Source organism: Heptranchias perlo, chromosome 23 (assembly GCF_035084215.1).
Source record: "Heptranchias perlo isolate sHepPer1 chromosome 23, sHepPer1.hap1, whole genome shotgun sequence".
Classification (NCBI taxonomy): Eukaryota; Metazoa; Chordata; class Chondrichthyes; order Hexanchiformes; family Hexanchidae; genus Heptranchias; species Heptranchias perlo.
In genome coordinates, this window is record NC_090347.1 from 27751992 (window position 1) to 27769315 (window position 17324).

Genomic DNA, 17324 nt, shown 5'->3' on the forward strand with positions numbered 1-17324 from the left:
TTTTCATACTTTTGAAAAGTTGAAGTGTAGTGTGTCAATTGTGATGCACATGTCCAAGGTGTGAACCTTTTATATCTATAGATATATGCCACAATGCAAAAATATGAAGGCATTATGTATTGTACAGTGAGCCAGCTCAATGCCACCAGTTTTCCATGACAGAATCAACAAATGCAATACCAGTGATTCTGTTAGGGGTAGAAAAAGTACCTTGGCTTGCTATCGTACTAAAATTCTAAATGTATTCTTCATAAACACGTTTACAATTTTGATACAAATACCATACAAAAAACAAATCACCCCCCATTATCTGGTAGTGAACTAACGGGCTACAAATTGCTTCCTAAATGTGAGAATTGACTGCTTACAGGTAGTCCAGTAAAATATGGACTTTAAACAAACAGAAAATACTGCAGATGCTGGAAATCTAAAACAGAAAAGGCTGGAAACACACTGCAGGTCAATTAGCATCTGTGGAGAGCACAAAGAGAGTCAACGTTTCAGGAGAGTACACTTTATCAAAACATGTTTTGAAGATGTTTTAAACGTATACACCTGAAACACATCATTCTACAGAGTTCCAATGCTATACAGGTGATTTTGACTTTTGGCAAGTGTAAAATGGATGCTCTCGGATCGGCAGCCCATTATAGATCTCTCCCGATTTTCCTTCCTGTTGTCTTCAATAGAAAGGAAAATCAGGCAAGAGTACAACGGGTGGCCCATCCGATATCGCCAAAAGTAAAAATTACCCCCACTCTGTTATAGAAACACACTTCTTAAAAGGGGACCATCTTCATCAAGAGCCTCTTTGTTTGGGAATATGACACGTGCAAATGATACAACAACATGCTGTGATATAGTTTGGGACACTACATTTCAGGTTTCCAAACAAATGAAGGAAAGACTTTTCATATGAAGCCAGTGCTGCTTTAATGAATCTACATAGTTTAACAGCTAATTTTTCAAATGCTGGTTCAGAGGCTCAGTTGACTATATCAGTGGACAATAATTAATGAAAACGTACGGATCGTTTGTCGGCGTCCACACCTTGTTGTCCCTGGAGACATGCTGTGAGCTTTTTGTGAGTGCTGTGAGAGACTTGCTTTACCAGCTCCAGTCGTTTCTCTACCTGTTCGGCGGAACACAATTATTATATTGCGGCTGCGATAAAAAGAAGTTAACTAAAATAATATAATTTAAGATAATTTTTGATGAGCTAGCACGTAGGGTATCCTCAAAATGCTAATAGATTTCAATCTTGTGTGTGTGGTTCATATTAAATCTTGAAATACATTAAATTAAATCTGCAAAATTGTTTTTGTGGCAAATTTTATTGTTACTTCCAAAACATTGGCAGTACTTTATAACAATTGACCCATAGGCAGATTCCCCAGAATTCTGCAGCATGTCAAGGTCATTATCTGCAGCAAGGACAACCAAATTCTGCAACATCAAAATGTAAATTCCGCAGCAAGTCTCTCCAGAAACATTTAACCCTTTCTAACCATAATAACGACATGATCTAAAACAGCTCATCGCAAACAATGTACCCTCCCCAGACTTTACTCTTTCTTGAATGAACACTAATGATTCAACTGAAGATAAAAGCATCAACTATATTTTTATTGTCAAGTATTTACAGAGAGAGTAGCCACTTAATAACTAAATATCTAACCTGACTTTTCACCTCATCAGATGAAATCACTTGGCATTAAATGGGAGCTAGATGTCAAGTGGCAATTAGCTAATGGGTGCCTTTTTTGTTCAAAGTGCCAATATTTGCAACATTGCATCTTCCAGTATGGCGAGCAGAGCACAAGAATTGTACTATTCAATATGAGTTACCCCCATTCCAAATCAGAACTTAAATGACAAGCTTGTATGTCCTGGTATGTTTAAAGGGCCAGTGGGTCCGGTGCTTGTTGTTGATAGACAGGGTCATTTTAATTTTTAATCGCCGACTGAAAAACGGGTGATAGCGAATGGGCTGCCCGTTTTACATACCGCCGTGGGAAACAAAATCAGACGAGGTGTAAAGTGGGTTGCTGATTTGCTATCATTTGATTTGTGACTGGAACATGGCATTCTCCAGCATCACAAAGAGAAGTGGGATTGCCAGGAAATGAGCCATTCTTCAACTGACTGATTTACTGTTCTTGGTATTACTTTTTTTAATTGGCTTCAATTGGCTGCTTTGATCTGCCCTTGGTACATAAGACCTGTGACCAGCAGTCAATTGAAGCCACACAGATGTCTGCTAATTGACTGGATCCAGACTAATTTATACTGAATTTAAAATAATTGCAGCAGCAGCAGGAGAAACAGACCTGGGTCAGGTTTCAATTGACTGCTGGTCACCGCAGGTACGGGTGATTAACGCTGGATTCATGTGACCATGGGTGTCTGTGCGCCCGAGCTTCTGGGCACAATGTAACGAACACCCTGAACGGGTGTAATAGGTGGAAACTCATCATTCCGACCTGGGGGCGTGGCCAGTTTTGTGGGCAGGGACTGCTTTGGGCGAATGGACTTTTGAGCCAGCGTAAACTATCACAGATACTCCAGCGTAAAGTGGTTATGTGTGCAACTCACGTTTGAAATTCCACGATCTTTAGTGCTATTTCATTCTATTCTGCCCAGATTACACAGATATCTGGATGGAAATAATGCGGAAACTCCAAGCCCATGTGCTCAACTCACCATACATTAAACAAACTAGGACATACACGGTTGCCATTTTAAATGGGAACATCTTGACATTACTTTTACCATATTAGGAGATACAAGTTTGTTGACACTGTTTTTTTAAATATTTAGAATACTTAGACTCAGAAGGTCATCAGGGACTCTGTTTGGATTCAGGGTTTCTGCAAAACCAAATGATTAAGGAGGTGAGATCAAAGAGTTTAGATAGTCGCCATGAATTTCACACCTTGAGTCCTTCATCTGATTAGCAGCTCCTTTGTTTTACAGAAGCTCAGAGACCAGCCTAGCAGGTGCAGGATGTGAAATGCATGGGGATTAATAAACTGTAAATTAATGGGGATTAGAAAATTGGTGTCAGATGACATCATTCAGATTCAGTACATTAGATATTGGTTTTAATATTATAATGGCTTGGTGGGTGGGGGGGGGAAATAGTGGAGGAAACGATCTGTGGTAGTTTCTGCAACCACAGAAACACACATTACTATTTTCTTTTTGGTCAGCTGGATGTATGATGACTGTGGAAACCCATCACCATGTTTAAGGGTCTCCAAACCAAGCAACTGGGAAATCCATATAGGTAGAGTTTCTGTTATCCAATATGGAGTGCAACCTCTCTCTTCTTAAGGTCCACCCTACGTACCTACGTCCAGACAGCTTAGTTGCAGGTGGGCAATGGCTAAAGTTTAGGGATACCCAGGTGTGCTCAGAAATATGTCTTGAGTTTAACTAGTTAAACCTGGCAAGCACAGTAAGTTTCCTGTTGCTTATCCAGCTAGGATTCCCCTACACATTAGGGTGTTGGCTTACAGGATTATCTGGGATTGAATGGGAAGAAACCCAGTACCAGTGATAGTTGCTTATGCCACCACTAGCTGGTTAATCAGTAGTGCTCTGGAGTATTGCTGATCTGCGTGGCTCAAATATCAGATAGTCTGCTGTAGATGTTTGACTCGGATAGTCTTCCATCACTAAGCATGTCATCTTGGAGCTACCTTGACCCCATAAGGACCCCGCTTACAAACCTGCAGGACACTAGAGTCCTACCTACAGGAGATATTAGACTCGGGGCTTAAATTTGGTGTTCTGAAATATTGACTCTTTGGTTATTTTTTGGCTAGTAGGAAGATGACGAGTAATAGAAATGAAAATTAAAATCAAGGGAAAGTAAAAATCACATCAAGTCCAAAATGATCCAAGTTGAGAGCTGGGGAGTGCGTGATATCAGGGGAGGGGGGGTGGGGGTGGGGGCGGATGAGGCTGAAGTGAGTCAAAATAGGACAGAGTTGATATTTCAACTTCAAACACATACAGAATGAACCACACTTTGAAGCTCTTGGCCTGTGTTGCAAAATTTGTCTCTTACAATTAACCTGGGGCATTTTTTTAAACAAAAGTACACAAAAAGGTGGAATTAGTTCAGAAACAGATTTTGAAAATTCGAGAATAAACAGAACAAATAGGATTTTGGCTCATTAAGAAATGAGAAGAAACAAATATTACCTGCAGCAGATCTTCACTTAATACTTCTGTCTTTTCAGCTCTACAACAAAGAAAGAATTAATGTCAAGATAGATTCTGGTCTGTCAGAACAAATATACAAACAATTTTGAACTCAACCTTGACACAGTTTAAGCGACTATGTAAACATTGTGGTAAAGCAACATTCATATTGGATTGACATGAAATGCTTGTGTAACATTGATCTACCACAATAGTTATATCTAATAATAACTGTATTGGTCACAAAGACAGACAAAATATGGAGTGCTCTGATCAGAACAGCCCCCACAAGCTTAAAGACAGAGTTTCACTGTCAAAACCTCCTTGAAAAACCAAACAGTTACAATGAATTATGATTAACATTAACGGTACTTTGTTTTGATCTGTCTATTTGTGTTTTCTTTGAAACAATCTGCAGAGTGCTGATGACACTGATACAGTACAAATAGTTTGGAAAGGTTACTGAGCTTGACATTGTGAGGGAGCTGAATTGATGCTGATGCTGAATCATCCTAGGTTGATGGCTGTATCCATAATTAAAATTCAGCTCTCTCACTAACAGCCTCAATAACTCTTTCAAGCCAGGACTCCCTGATGATGCCATCAGTGCTTGCTGTTTTTTTAAAAAAACACACATCAACTGAAATAAAATTTTTAAAAATCTCAGTGTTAATTTTAATTCTTTATAACAGTTTGCTTTTTTTCAAAGGTCCTGGTTGGACTCTATTTTCAGGAAAGCCATAAGATTTAGATCATTTCGCTCATTCAAGGACATGCTCTATTTCTGTATTGTACTCAATGTCGCACAGCCTTAAAACTACATTTAATTTTCATTTTTTTTTCTGGTCGCTATCCGACAAATACGAGAGTGATATTTTCTAAAAGCGAGCCCTCTGACCTTGGTGAACAGATCCTCCAAACACACAACATTCTTTTGTAATAATTTTAATTTGTACAACACAGATATAAAAATAGTACAATTATGTTCCATGCACACTTTCCCAACACACTACAAAATACCAAGGCTATCACAAGTGTTTCTGAACCCAAAAATGGCTATTTTTGCAAATTCTGCAACACCTTCTGTGGGCTTTGTCCTTGAGTTAACTGACCTGTGGCAATGCAGCATAATTAACTCTACCTGCTGAGATATTTTATATTGAGAATGCACACAGATCCACACACGGAAAGAGAGACTGATATTTATGGCAATGAAGTAAATTTACAAGATTTCAAGGCTAATTATAAGCGTCCCGTACTCTTGCCCTACATAGCATGAAACACTGATTCTCAAGACTTTGCAGTTTCCAAAAAGTGAAGATTCAACACCTCAGTTTTTTCTTCATCATCTTGTAGATGCTTCCTAGATAATGAATGAATTCAAGGAACCGGATGAGATACTGGATTTGTGAAAAGTCGCCAGACAGAACCTCATCTCTTGACCCGCTGAGACGAGAATATGGCACATTGCTGCTGTCTTCATTAAACAACTGCATCATAAAACGAGACATTATCTTCTGGAGCGACTTACAGCTTCAGATTGAAATGTTACTTAAAACTTAAGTTTTCTTTCGGATACCCAAGAACAGTACAAAAAATAACGGACCCAGCCAGTCTGCAGACTGACCAGATTGCTGAGTCAGGGACCTGCTGCAGTCTTTCTGAACGTGCACCGCCTCATTGATTCACAGCTCCATCCCATAATACCCTGTAATACGCAGAGCATCTTTTCGATCAAAGATGTAAATACAATTTGATCTGTGCCAAGAAAGAAAAAAAAACTTGCGCGCACACACACACACACATACATATATACACACACAATAAAGTGACTGTAGAAAGGAAGGATTAATCCTTGGCTGACTGCCTTTTCGAATATCACTCGGCATGTCCATGTGGAATGCTGCCAACTATTTTGAACCAAATAACAGACAAAATTGTTTTTACAGCACAAAATATCTTCAAAAAATACGAGTCAAAGCAGAATAATCACCTCTAGGTATAGTGGTTATTCTTCGAACGAAGACTGAATTTTATGAACCATGGTTAAACTACGATGCCCAATCAAGAAAAAGCACAGTGTCCTTCACTAACCTTTTCAGCACAACAAAAATGATTTTCCTCGCTGCATCAAGAAGTCTCCTTGCCAGCCCCAATTTTAGTCATTTCAACCAGGGTTCAGGCATCTTAGCACCAGATTCTGTGAACAGTTTCATTGGGGTCGCTACTATCCACCCCTACCCTCGATGGACAGGAGAGGGTCAGGAGTTAAAAACTTAAAATCGTGAACCACGACCCCAACAGTATGCGCCCGTTACTGTTTTTATGGAGGTGGGTTGCGGGCTGTGTCTGTGTCCTGTGTCCCACTCTCGAGAGGCGGGACACTTCATTATAATATTTAAATCAGGCTCCCACAGTGCAGTTCTCAGGGCTTGGGAAACCCTGCAGGGAAATGAAGACGGGAGTAGCCGCATCAAGTAGGTACATGCTTTTTATAGCACTGCTTGTGAGCCAGGAGGAGCAGGAGTGCTTCCCCCAGTCCCCCAAGCAAACCTTTCCTCGCTGCCGCGATTGGCCGACCCCCCCCCATCCCGCCTCCAAACCTACGATCCACCAGAATCCTATTTCTAGAATATTTACACGTGAAACATATGTCAGCTTGGCTTAATCAGTAGCATTCTCATCTCTGGGTCAGAAAGTTCTGGGTTTCAGCCCCATATTGGCTTTCTCATTTTCTCATCATCTTTCCTAATTTAGGGATCTGTCCCTCGTTACGTGTTTAGGCTCAACTTCACAGGGGTTTCATCCCACCAGCAATGTAGAGGTCTAAGGGACTTGTGCACCATGTGGTTATGTGGTGTTGACTGAAGAGATATCGTGGAGAGGTTTAAAAGTGAGATGTGAAATGTAAATGACAAAAACAAATTTGTGGTGGTGATTTCAATCCAGTTTTGACAGTAACCTTCATACCTCACGTTTTTGTGCACTCAACAACTGCTCTCATTTAAGAGTCTCTTGTATATATTTGTTCATTTACAATGATCAACAACAATATTTGTCTTCTGCACAGCTGGTGTTAATTACAATCAAGTCTATGTTCATTCAGCTTTACTCTCTGACTGGCCAATTTTAAGATATTCTTGAAAGCTAACTGGTCTTCAAATTGGTCACTCAGGATTGTGCTCGTCACTGACAACTGCTGTGGCAAACTAACAAATGGGAAATTGCTCCTGTGGGTTGGCTTTTAAAAAATATATACTTCAATTCCCTCTGTTCAATTGCAGGGAGGCCAGATGTTGCATGGTTATTTCAATTGAGTTCGCATTTCAAGCTAGTTATTACGTAGATTGTTAAATTATTCAATTAAGGGTTAGTAGTAGACTGCAGTTAAGGTGTTTCAGTTCAATTGGGGAACGTTTTGAGAGCCTTTTTAATTTCCCCCCTATTTACTGTATCTACTTTTAATTTTTGGTATTCACAGTATGTGGGAATTGGTTTCTAAGGAAGGGAATAGGAGGGAAGGGCTGGGCAGTGGAAATACTGTTGCATACTTAACGCCTTTCGTAATTCCTTTACTGCTGTTAGCAAGGACTAATGGGGATATTTTGCCATTGTGATCTTCATGCTCTTTCTTATAATCGTTTGGTCTGTGTCAGCATTCTGATGCTGCTGATCAGAACACTGGCCCATGGTGTCTGTGGAAATATTTGCTTTAATTGAGTAATTTTAAATGAAGTGTGACTGATTCAATTGTAGATTAAATTTGTCTGTGTTTGTACGTGTGTAAATATACACGCATATCTCAATCAACTCTGGTGACAATCAAGGTGTCAGCCTTGGCTCAGCGGTAGCACTCTTGCCTATGAATCAGATGGCTGTGGGTTCAAGCCCCACTCCAGAGGCTTAACCACATAATCTAGGCTACCACTTCAGTACTACACTGTCGGAAGTACTGTCTCTCAGATGAGATGTTAAACCAAAGCCTTTCTGCTCTCTCAGATGGATGTAAATAATCCTACTGGCACTATTCGAAGAAGAGCAAGGGAGTCCTCAAGGAATCCTGACCAACACTTATCCCTCAACCAATACCAAAAACAGATGATCTGGTCATTCATTTCATTGGTGTTTGTGGGACCTTGATGTGTGCAAAAATAGTTGCTGCATTTCCTACATTCCAACAATGACTACATTTCAAAAGTACTTAATTGGCATGTCCTGAGGTTGTGAAAGGTGCAACATAAATGCAAGTTTTTTCTTTCTTTGTAACCATGTGACCTCCTGAGTGATGCAAAACCATGGATTATAAAATTGCCTTGACAGTGAGTTATTATTGGTATTGATTCAGAAGCCCTGTTACAATGGCTGACCTCTCTAGGGGGTGCACAATGCAATGCCCTTGAGGTTAGATCCCAAGATACTCAAGAATGAGGAGGGTCATTTGGCCTATCTTCATTCATCCATCCAGAACAACCCTACATTCCCTCCATTGCAGCATCTGATTGTTTTTTGAACAATTCTATAGTTTCTGCCTTCATAACTCTGCGCAGAAGTCCATTCCAAATGTCGATCACGAAGAATAACCTGCTGATATCACTCCTAATGTTACCTTTTACTAGTTTGAATCTGTGTTCCCTTGTCCTACTCCCACTGTTTAATTAACACAATATTTTGGATTAACCTTTTTAATACCATTTACTTTCTTATATACCACTATAAGATCACCTCTCAGATGCCTCCTTTCCAGAACGAAAAGTCCATCTCTCCAGTCTTTCTTTATAACTCAAACCACTGACACTAGGGATCAACCTAGCGGCTTTTCTTTTCCTCCAGTGCTTTAATTTCTCTTTCATTTCTCAGTGACCAGAATTGGACACAGTACTCAAGGTGCAGTCTGACCTGAGCATTGTGCAGTTTGATTCTGACTTCCTTGGACTTGCATTCTACTGTTCCAGCTGTGTGGTTCAAAATTCTGTTTGCTTTGTTGATGCAACATCTGCAACCTGTTCTGGTATTTATGAGATTTGAGTATCACCTTCCTTCAGTTTCACGGAAGACTGTAGTATTACAGGTACGGTAGCATAGTGGTTATGTTACTGGACTAATAATCCAGAAGCCCGGACTAATAATCTGGAGTCATGAGTTCAAATCCCGCCACAGCAGCTGGGGAATTTAAATTCAATTAAATAAAATCTGGAATTTAAAAAACTAGTATCAGTAATGGTGGCCATGAAGCTACTGGATTGTCATAAAAACACATCTGGTTCACTAATCCTCTTTAGGGAAGGAAACCTGCTGTCCTTACCCAGTCTGGCTTACATGTGACTCCAGACCCACAGCAATGTGGTTGATTTGTAATTGCCCCCTAAAATGGCCTAGCAAGTCACTCAGTTGTAAAATCTTGCTATGAAAAGTCATAATAAGAATAAAACTAGACACGACAAAGGCAAACCAAGCCCAGTCGACCCTGCAAAGTCCTCCTCACTAACATCTGGGGACTTGTGCCAAAATTGAGAGAGCTGTCCCACAGACTAGTCAAGCAACAGCCTGACATAGCCATCATCACAGAATCATACCTTCCAGCCAACATCCCAGACTCTTCAATTACCATCCCTGGGTATGTCCTGTCCCACCTGTCCCAGAGGTGGCGGTACAGTGATACACAGTCAGGAGGGAGTGGCCCTGGGAGTCCTCAATATTGACTCCGGATCTCATAGCATCAGGTCAAACATGGGCAAGGAAACCTCCTGCCGATTACCACCTACCGTCCTCCATGTTGAGCACCACTTGGAGGAAGCACTGAGGGTAGCGAGGGCACAGAACGTATTCTGGGTGGGAGACTTCAATGTCCATCACCAAGAGTGGCTCGGTAGCACCACTACTGACCGAGCTGGCCGAGTCCTGAAAGACATAGCTGCCAGATTGGGCCTGCGGCAGGTGGAGAGCGATCCAACACTTTGCCTCGTCCTCACCAATCTACCTGTCGCAGATGCATCTGTCCATGACAGTATTGGTAGGAGTGACCACCGCACAATCCTCGTGGAGATGAAGTCCTGTCTTCGCACTGAGGACACCATCCAACGTGTTGTGCGGCACTATCACCGTGCTAAATGGGATAGATTCAGAACAGATTGAGCAGCTCAAAACTGGGCATCCATGAGGCGATGTGGGCCATCAGCAGCAGCAGAATTGGATTCCAGCACAACCTGTAACCTCATGGCCCAGCATATTCCTCACTCTACCATTGCCAACAAACCAGGGGATCAACCCTGGTTCAATGAGGAGTGTAGAAGAGCATGCCAGGAGCAGCACCAGGCATACTTAAAAATTAGGTGCCAACCTGGTCAAGCTACAACACAGGACTACATGCATGCTAAACAGCAGAAGCAACATGCTATAGACAGGGCTGAGCGATTCCACAACCAACGGATCAGATCAAAGCTCAACAGTCCTGCCACATCCAGTCGTGAATGGTGGTGGACAATTAAACAACTAACAGGAGGAGGAGGTTCTGTAAACATCCACGTCCTCAATGATGGCAGAGTCCAACATGTGAGTGCAAAAGACAAGGCTACAAGGCTAAAGCGTTTGCAGCCAGAAGTGCCGAGTGGATGATCCATCTCAGCCTCCTTCCGATAGCCCCACCATCACAGAAGCCAGTCTTTAGCCAATTCGATTCACTCCACGTGATATCAAGAAACGGCCGAGTGCACTGGATACCGCAAAGACTATGGGCCCCGACAACATCCCGGCTGTAGTGCTGAAGTCTTGTGCTCCAGAACTAGCCGCGCCTCTAGCCAAACTGTTCCAGTACTGCTACAACACTAGCATCTACCCGACAATGTGGAAAATTGCCCAGGTATGTCCTGTCCACAAAAAGCAGGACAAATCCAATCCAGCCAATTACCGCCCCATCAGTCTACTCTAGAACATCAGCAAAGTGATGGAAGGTGTCGTCAACAGTGCTATCAAGCAGCACTTACTCACCAATAACCTGCTCACCGATGCTCAGTTTGGGTTCCGCCAGGACCACTCGGCTCCAGATCGCATTATAGCCTTAGTCCAAACATGGACAAAAGAGCTGAATTCCTGGGGTGAGGTGAGAGTGACATCAAGGCAGCATTTGACAGAGTGTGGCACCAAGGAGCCCTAGTAAAATTGAAGTCAATGGGAATCAGGGGGAAAACTCTCCAATGGCTGGAGTCATACCTAGCACGAAGGAAGACGGGCACTGCTGCAGGAGTTCCTCAGGGCAGTGTCCTCGGCCCAACCATCTTCAGCTGCTTCGAAGATCTTTCCTCCATCATAAAGGTCAGAAATGGGGACGTTTGCTGATGATTACACAGTGTTCAGTTCCATTTGCAACCCCTCAGATAATGAAGCAGTCCGAGCCCACATGCAGCAAGACCTGGACAACATCCAGGCTTGGGCTCATAAGTGGCAAGTAACATTCGCGCCAGGAAATGACCATCTCCAACAAGAGAGAGTCTAACCACCTCCCCTTGACATTACCATCACCGAAACCCCCACCATCAACATCCTGGGGGTCACCATTGACCAGAAACTTAACTGGACCAGCCATATAAATACTGTGGCTACAAGAGCAGGTCAGAGGCTGGGTATTCTGCAGCGAGTGACTCACCTCCTGACTCCCCAAAGCCTTTCCACCATCTACAAGGCACAAGTCAGGAGTGTGATGGAATATTCTCCACTTGCCTGGATGAGTGCAGCTACAACAACACTCAAGAAGCTCGACACCATCTAGGACAAAGCAGCCCGATTGATTGGCACCCCATCCACTGCTCTAAACATTCACTCCCTTCACCACCGGCACACAGTGGCTGCAGTGTGTACCATCCACAGGATGCACTGCAGCAACTCGCCAAGGCTTCTTCGACAGCACCTCTCAAACCCGTGACCTCTACCACCTAGAAGGACAAGGGCAGCAGGCACATACGAACACCACCACCTGCACGTTCCCCTCCAAGTCACACATCATCCCGACTTGGAAATATTTCACCATTCCTTCATCGTCGCTGGGTCAAAATCCTGGAACTCCCTTCCTAACAGCACTGTGGGAGAACCTTCACCAAACGGACTACAGCGGTTCAAGAAGGCAGCTCACCACCACCTTCTCAAGGGCAATTAGGGATGGGCAATAAATGCTGGCCTCTCTAGCGACGCCCACATCCCATGAACGACAAAAAAAATTAGGAACAAACACAGACCATACCTCGTCCTTTCCTCCATATGGTTGAATGCTGGATGAAGTGTTACTTAGAGACCAGTTTTAACTATTGCTGCATTAGTACCTGCCTCCCTTAACGATAATCTGCAACCTGATCCCTGGGATTTTTCTTTCTCAACTTTATCCCTGTGGGAGGATAGCCGATCCTTAAACAGTGGATGCTTTAAAGTCTTCTTTCCTTTTGTCTGCGTTTTGCTCGCTTCCAAAGACAGTTTTGTTCATTGTAGTATTAATAATATGAATTCTCTAAAGCTTGTTTTCTTTAACTAACAGCCACTAAGTCATGAGTTAATGGGACACACCAGAGGCTCTATGCAAAAGGATCAGCTCAGGAACAAGGCTTCTGCAGAGTTCAAAGTCAGACAATGTCATAAATCACAGGAGAAATACTTTGGATTTTCTTTAGAAAACTTGAGCAAATCAAACCACCAAGAAGTTTTTATGCATTGCTAACTTCTCTCACAGGACAGCAGCTCATGTTGTAACAGCAGAATAGAAAGAACTAAAGAGGAAGGTCAAGATGAAGAGGGCCTTAAATGTGATAGACACCCATCTAATTTCAGTGGATCAGTATCTTAGCAATGGTATGTGGCATATAAGTCAATAATCAATTTAATTTCTATTTTATCTAAATTTTAAATTGTACACAAAAATGAGTCAGGATTAAGTACTGATTGTATATATAAGCAAATGTGTTTGCAGTAATTTCTGGTAGCTCAAAGAAAATGAAAATTTTCTTACAACAGATATGTTAAAGTAAGGGAGGCCACAGAAGAAAATATTATAAATGTGAAGTACCTACATATCTCACACAGTTTGCTCCAAAGGGTACCTTCATAACTAGGACCTATCAGGCATTTGATGAAAGCAGATGCTTTCGCCTTACATCATTGACGCAATCTCCAATGAAGGGCATCACCTGGAACCATTCAATTCTGGATTGCCAATAAAGTCATGTTCTTACTTTTCAAAGGCGTTTTGGATGGGTTTTACTGAACAAAGCGGAAACTGTGAAATGAATAACAAGGGGAGGGGGAGATTTCCTCTGGTCGCTACATGTTAGCGACACTGTAAACCTAGTGGGAAGACATCCACCGATGGTTAATTCTAACAATATTCAAATGGTTACTGCTAGAATGTTTTCAGAGTTTCCTAGAAAGAACAAACATTGAGTTACATTGAGTCAACAGCACAGAGACAGGTCATTCGGTCCAACTGGTCTATGGCCAACTGGTTTATGCTCCGCACGAGCCTCCTCCTTCCCTATTTTATCTACCCCTACCAGCATACCCATCTATTCCTTTCTCTTTCATGTGCTTATCTAGCTTCCCTGCACCTATGCTATTTGCCTCAACTACTCCTTGTCGTAGTGCATTCCACATTCTAACCACTCTGTGGGTAAAGAAGTTTCTCCTCAACTCCCCATTGGATTTATCAGTGTCTATCTTATATTGATGACCTCTAGCTTTTGAACTCCCCCACAAGTGGAAACATTATCTTAAAGACCTTTGCTTGGTCACCCCTCAGCCTTCTCTTTTCTTGAGAAAAGAGCCCCAGCCTGTTCAATCTTTCCTGATAAGTATATCCTCTCAGTTCTGGTATCATCTTTGTGAATCATTTTTGCACCTTCTCCTATGCCTCTATACTCTTTTTATAATATGGAGACCAGAACTGTGCGTAGTACTCAACGCGTGGTCTAACCAAGGTTATATACAAGTTTAACATAACTTCTCTGCTTTTCAATTCTATCCCTCTAGAAATGAACCCCAACGCTTGGTTTGCTTTTTTATGGCCTTATTAACCTGCATCACTACTTTTGGTGATGAGACTCTTATTATCCAAGCAGTATGTGGCCTCGTTATTCTTCCTACCGAAATGCACCATCTCACTTATCTATATTGAAATTTATTTGCCAATTGCACGCCCATTCTGCAAGTTTATTAATGCCTTCTTGCATTTTAATGCATTCTTCCTTTGTATTAACTACGCCCCCCAATTTCCTGTCATCTGCAAATTTTGAAATTGTACTTCCGATTCCCAAGTCCAAATCATTGATGTAAATTGTGAACGACAGTGGTCCCAGCACCGATCCTTGTGGAACACCACTCCCTACCTTTTGCCTGTCTGAGTAACTATCCTTAACCCCTACTCTCTTTTCTGTTTTGTAACCAGTTTGCTTTCCATTCTGCTACTTGTTCCCTTGACTCCAAATGCCCTGACCTTAGCCATGAGTGTACAATGTGATACCTTATCAAAGGCCTTTTGAAAATCACTATGAACACAGCGGCCAGAGGGAATCTTTTCCCGAGGGGTTGATAAAAACAAGGGCTTAGATATTGTGCTTTTGTGGAATTGAGGTGCACCTTTGCAATGGCAGCACTTTTGTCTGCCACAGAGATGTGGCCCTAACCCTGATCCACTTTTTAGGCTCGAGGTGATTTATCGATTTTGGCAGGCTTGAGTAGTTGGCGGATCAGAGAGGCGATTGGCTGCAGTGGCCTTCAGCGGCTTGGCACAGTGCAGCATTGTCGGGACCCTATGTGTTGCTGCTGTCAATCCAAAATAATGTTTAATTTTTTTTTAAATGTAGCACCTTTTTACTATGGAACACTGATTCCTCCCAGATTGCAGTTCTGCAACATGAATTTAAATCCCTGAATGAACAATATAAACTGGCTTGAGATCTTGTTGAATTATATTCCAGTTGAATAAGTTCTAGTAAAATTAAATGTCATTTTCTGTCCACATATTATTTATTTGAATTTAAGATTGTCAGTAATTTTGCATAATTTGTTCGCATAGTTCTTGAATAGGTTATTCCCAGCATATATTAAAAAACTGCAAATTCAGTAATTGGTAAGAAGGGCAATTTTAATGCAATAATACAATAAATACTGCCACTAATTCTAGACAGCAGTGAGAACTCCAAATCAATGTTTTCGATATTAATGATGTTGTACCTCAAAATGGGAAAAACACAGCATTGTGAAAATCCTATAGCAGAGACAGAGACATAAACCTGACAATTTGCAGCAATAGTGCAATGTCCTGCTGTGTCGTAATGGAATTAAATGTTTATCTTCTCCGGATAGTGGTTCCCCCAACCATATACAAATCCTAAGGATATTGTACAGATACTCATTTGTCATGCATTTCTGGATGCTTCAAAGTGCTCCAAGGTGAAATTGCAACTTTTCTATTGGAAATACAGCCCAGGAGACCACACAGTGCACAAATACAACAGAGATATAAAAAGAGCGAAGGAGCTTTTCTTGAAAAGCTTTTTGGAAGTTGCATGATGATTATTCTACATTCAATACAGCAAATCTATGTATGAAATATTCATTTTCAAAGATAAATATTTTATGGTTCAATTCAGATCCTCAGGGTCTTTTCATTATAAATTCTTTAGAGTTCATCCATACAAGTAAGTAGTCTTCAGATTACGAAAAACATTTTTTCCATGGAGTTCAATTAACTCTCCCACGAGTATAGGACTTGTATAAATGCTTTCACAGTGTCTACGTTATACTGTGAGAACCAAAACAGAGAAACACAAATCTCATTGGAACCATAAGTAAGGCAAGTCTGTGTTAGAATGAACAATAACAACTTGTCTCGAACGTAGATAAATATTCCAAGGTGCTTCACAGGAGCATAATCAAAAAAATGGACCACAAGTAACCCTAACACATTACCCCCTACCCTAAAAATGTTAATAAGCTAATTAAAAGATCCAACATAAGCACATATTATCACACTTCAAAAACAAGTTTTGTCTATGCAAGGGTGGATCTAAGATCTTTAGCCTTTTCACTCCTAAGAACTTAAGAATTTCATTGTGTTCCAGGGCTAGCTGATTTTAGTTTGTTCCATCTGCAATATCAGGGCACCACAGAATTATAGAATCATACAGCACTAAAGGAGGCCATTCAGCCCATCGTGCCTTTGAAAGAGCTTTCCAATTAGTCCCACTCCCCTGCTCTTTCCCCATAAACCTCCAAATTTTTCCTTTTCAAGTATATATGCAATTCCCTTTTGAAAGTTATTATTGAATCTGCCTCCACCTCCTACTACTCTATTTTCAAACAAGGCACTGATCTTGCCCAGCACTGAGTTAATGGGCATCAGTATACCCAGGCTATGTGCACCTACAATTAGTGCAGCAATTCATGACAAGACAGAACGGGCTAAGGTGGTATCGCAGCTGCAAACTGCCTAGAAGGCTGTCTTACCCCTCAGTAAAACCATGAAGTACAACAATTGTGAAAGTAGCAATTTAAAGGAATGCTGGTTAACACCCAGAGGCAGCCTGGCAGAAAGTCAGGCTGGAAGAAATGAAAGAGGCAGAGATTGAGAACCAGCAAATGAAAGGCCAATGAACTGATTCACAGCTCAGAGGGAGAAGAAAAGCAACAGTGAATGATCTTGTGTTTCATTTTCGGCGCTTGTGAACTCATTTATCTATATTATACAGTAACATAAAAAGGGATGTTTTTGCTGTCACATATATGTTTAAAAATTGTTTTGTTATCCTAGTAATTTTCTTAAGTGATCACAGCTGTGGACTCTTGGCTCATAGAAAGAAATGAACTTACAACACTCCCTCATTAGACTGCTCTTGTTGGCATCCAAACACCAAAGTGTAATGAGGAATTATTTCCAGCAGCAAGATTCTCACACGTGTATCATGTTGAACAACAAGGGACAGAACATTAACCCATTCAGGATGGCAGTAATTTGTTGGAGAAGCGGTGACAAATTACATGATATTCTTAATTTATTCTACGGCCATAGCTAATAATTTCACTGTCTGCAGGATGTGTGAAAATCCCAAGTGCAGTCTCACTCTTGTGAGCTTAACAGG

General features: G+C 41.5%; 1 protein-coding gene across 11 annotated transcripts in view; it reads right to left on the reverse strand.

Annotated features, from left to right (window-relative positions):
• arhgap44a (Rho GTPase activating protein 44a) overlaps positions 1-17324 on the reverse strand; it is a 290103-nt gene that overhangs the window by 114509 nt on the left and 158270 nt on the right. For 10 of the 11 annotated variants that reach the window (XM_068004269.1, XM_068004262.1, XM_068004263.1 and 7 more), the window contains exons 2-3: positions 4213-4252; positions 1028-1132 (exon numbers count right to left, since the gene is read on the reverse strand). In XM_068004269.1, the coding sequence (XP_067860370.1) occupies positions 1028-1132; positions 4213-4252 (145 nt within the window). Of the gene's footprint in view, positions 1-1027; positions 1136-4212; positions 4253-17324 lie in introns of those variants that run through there. The other variant, XM_068004268.1, reaches the window with a different exon arrangement.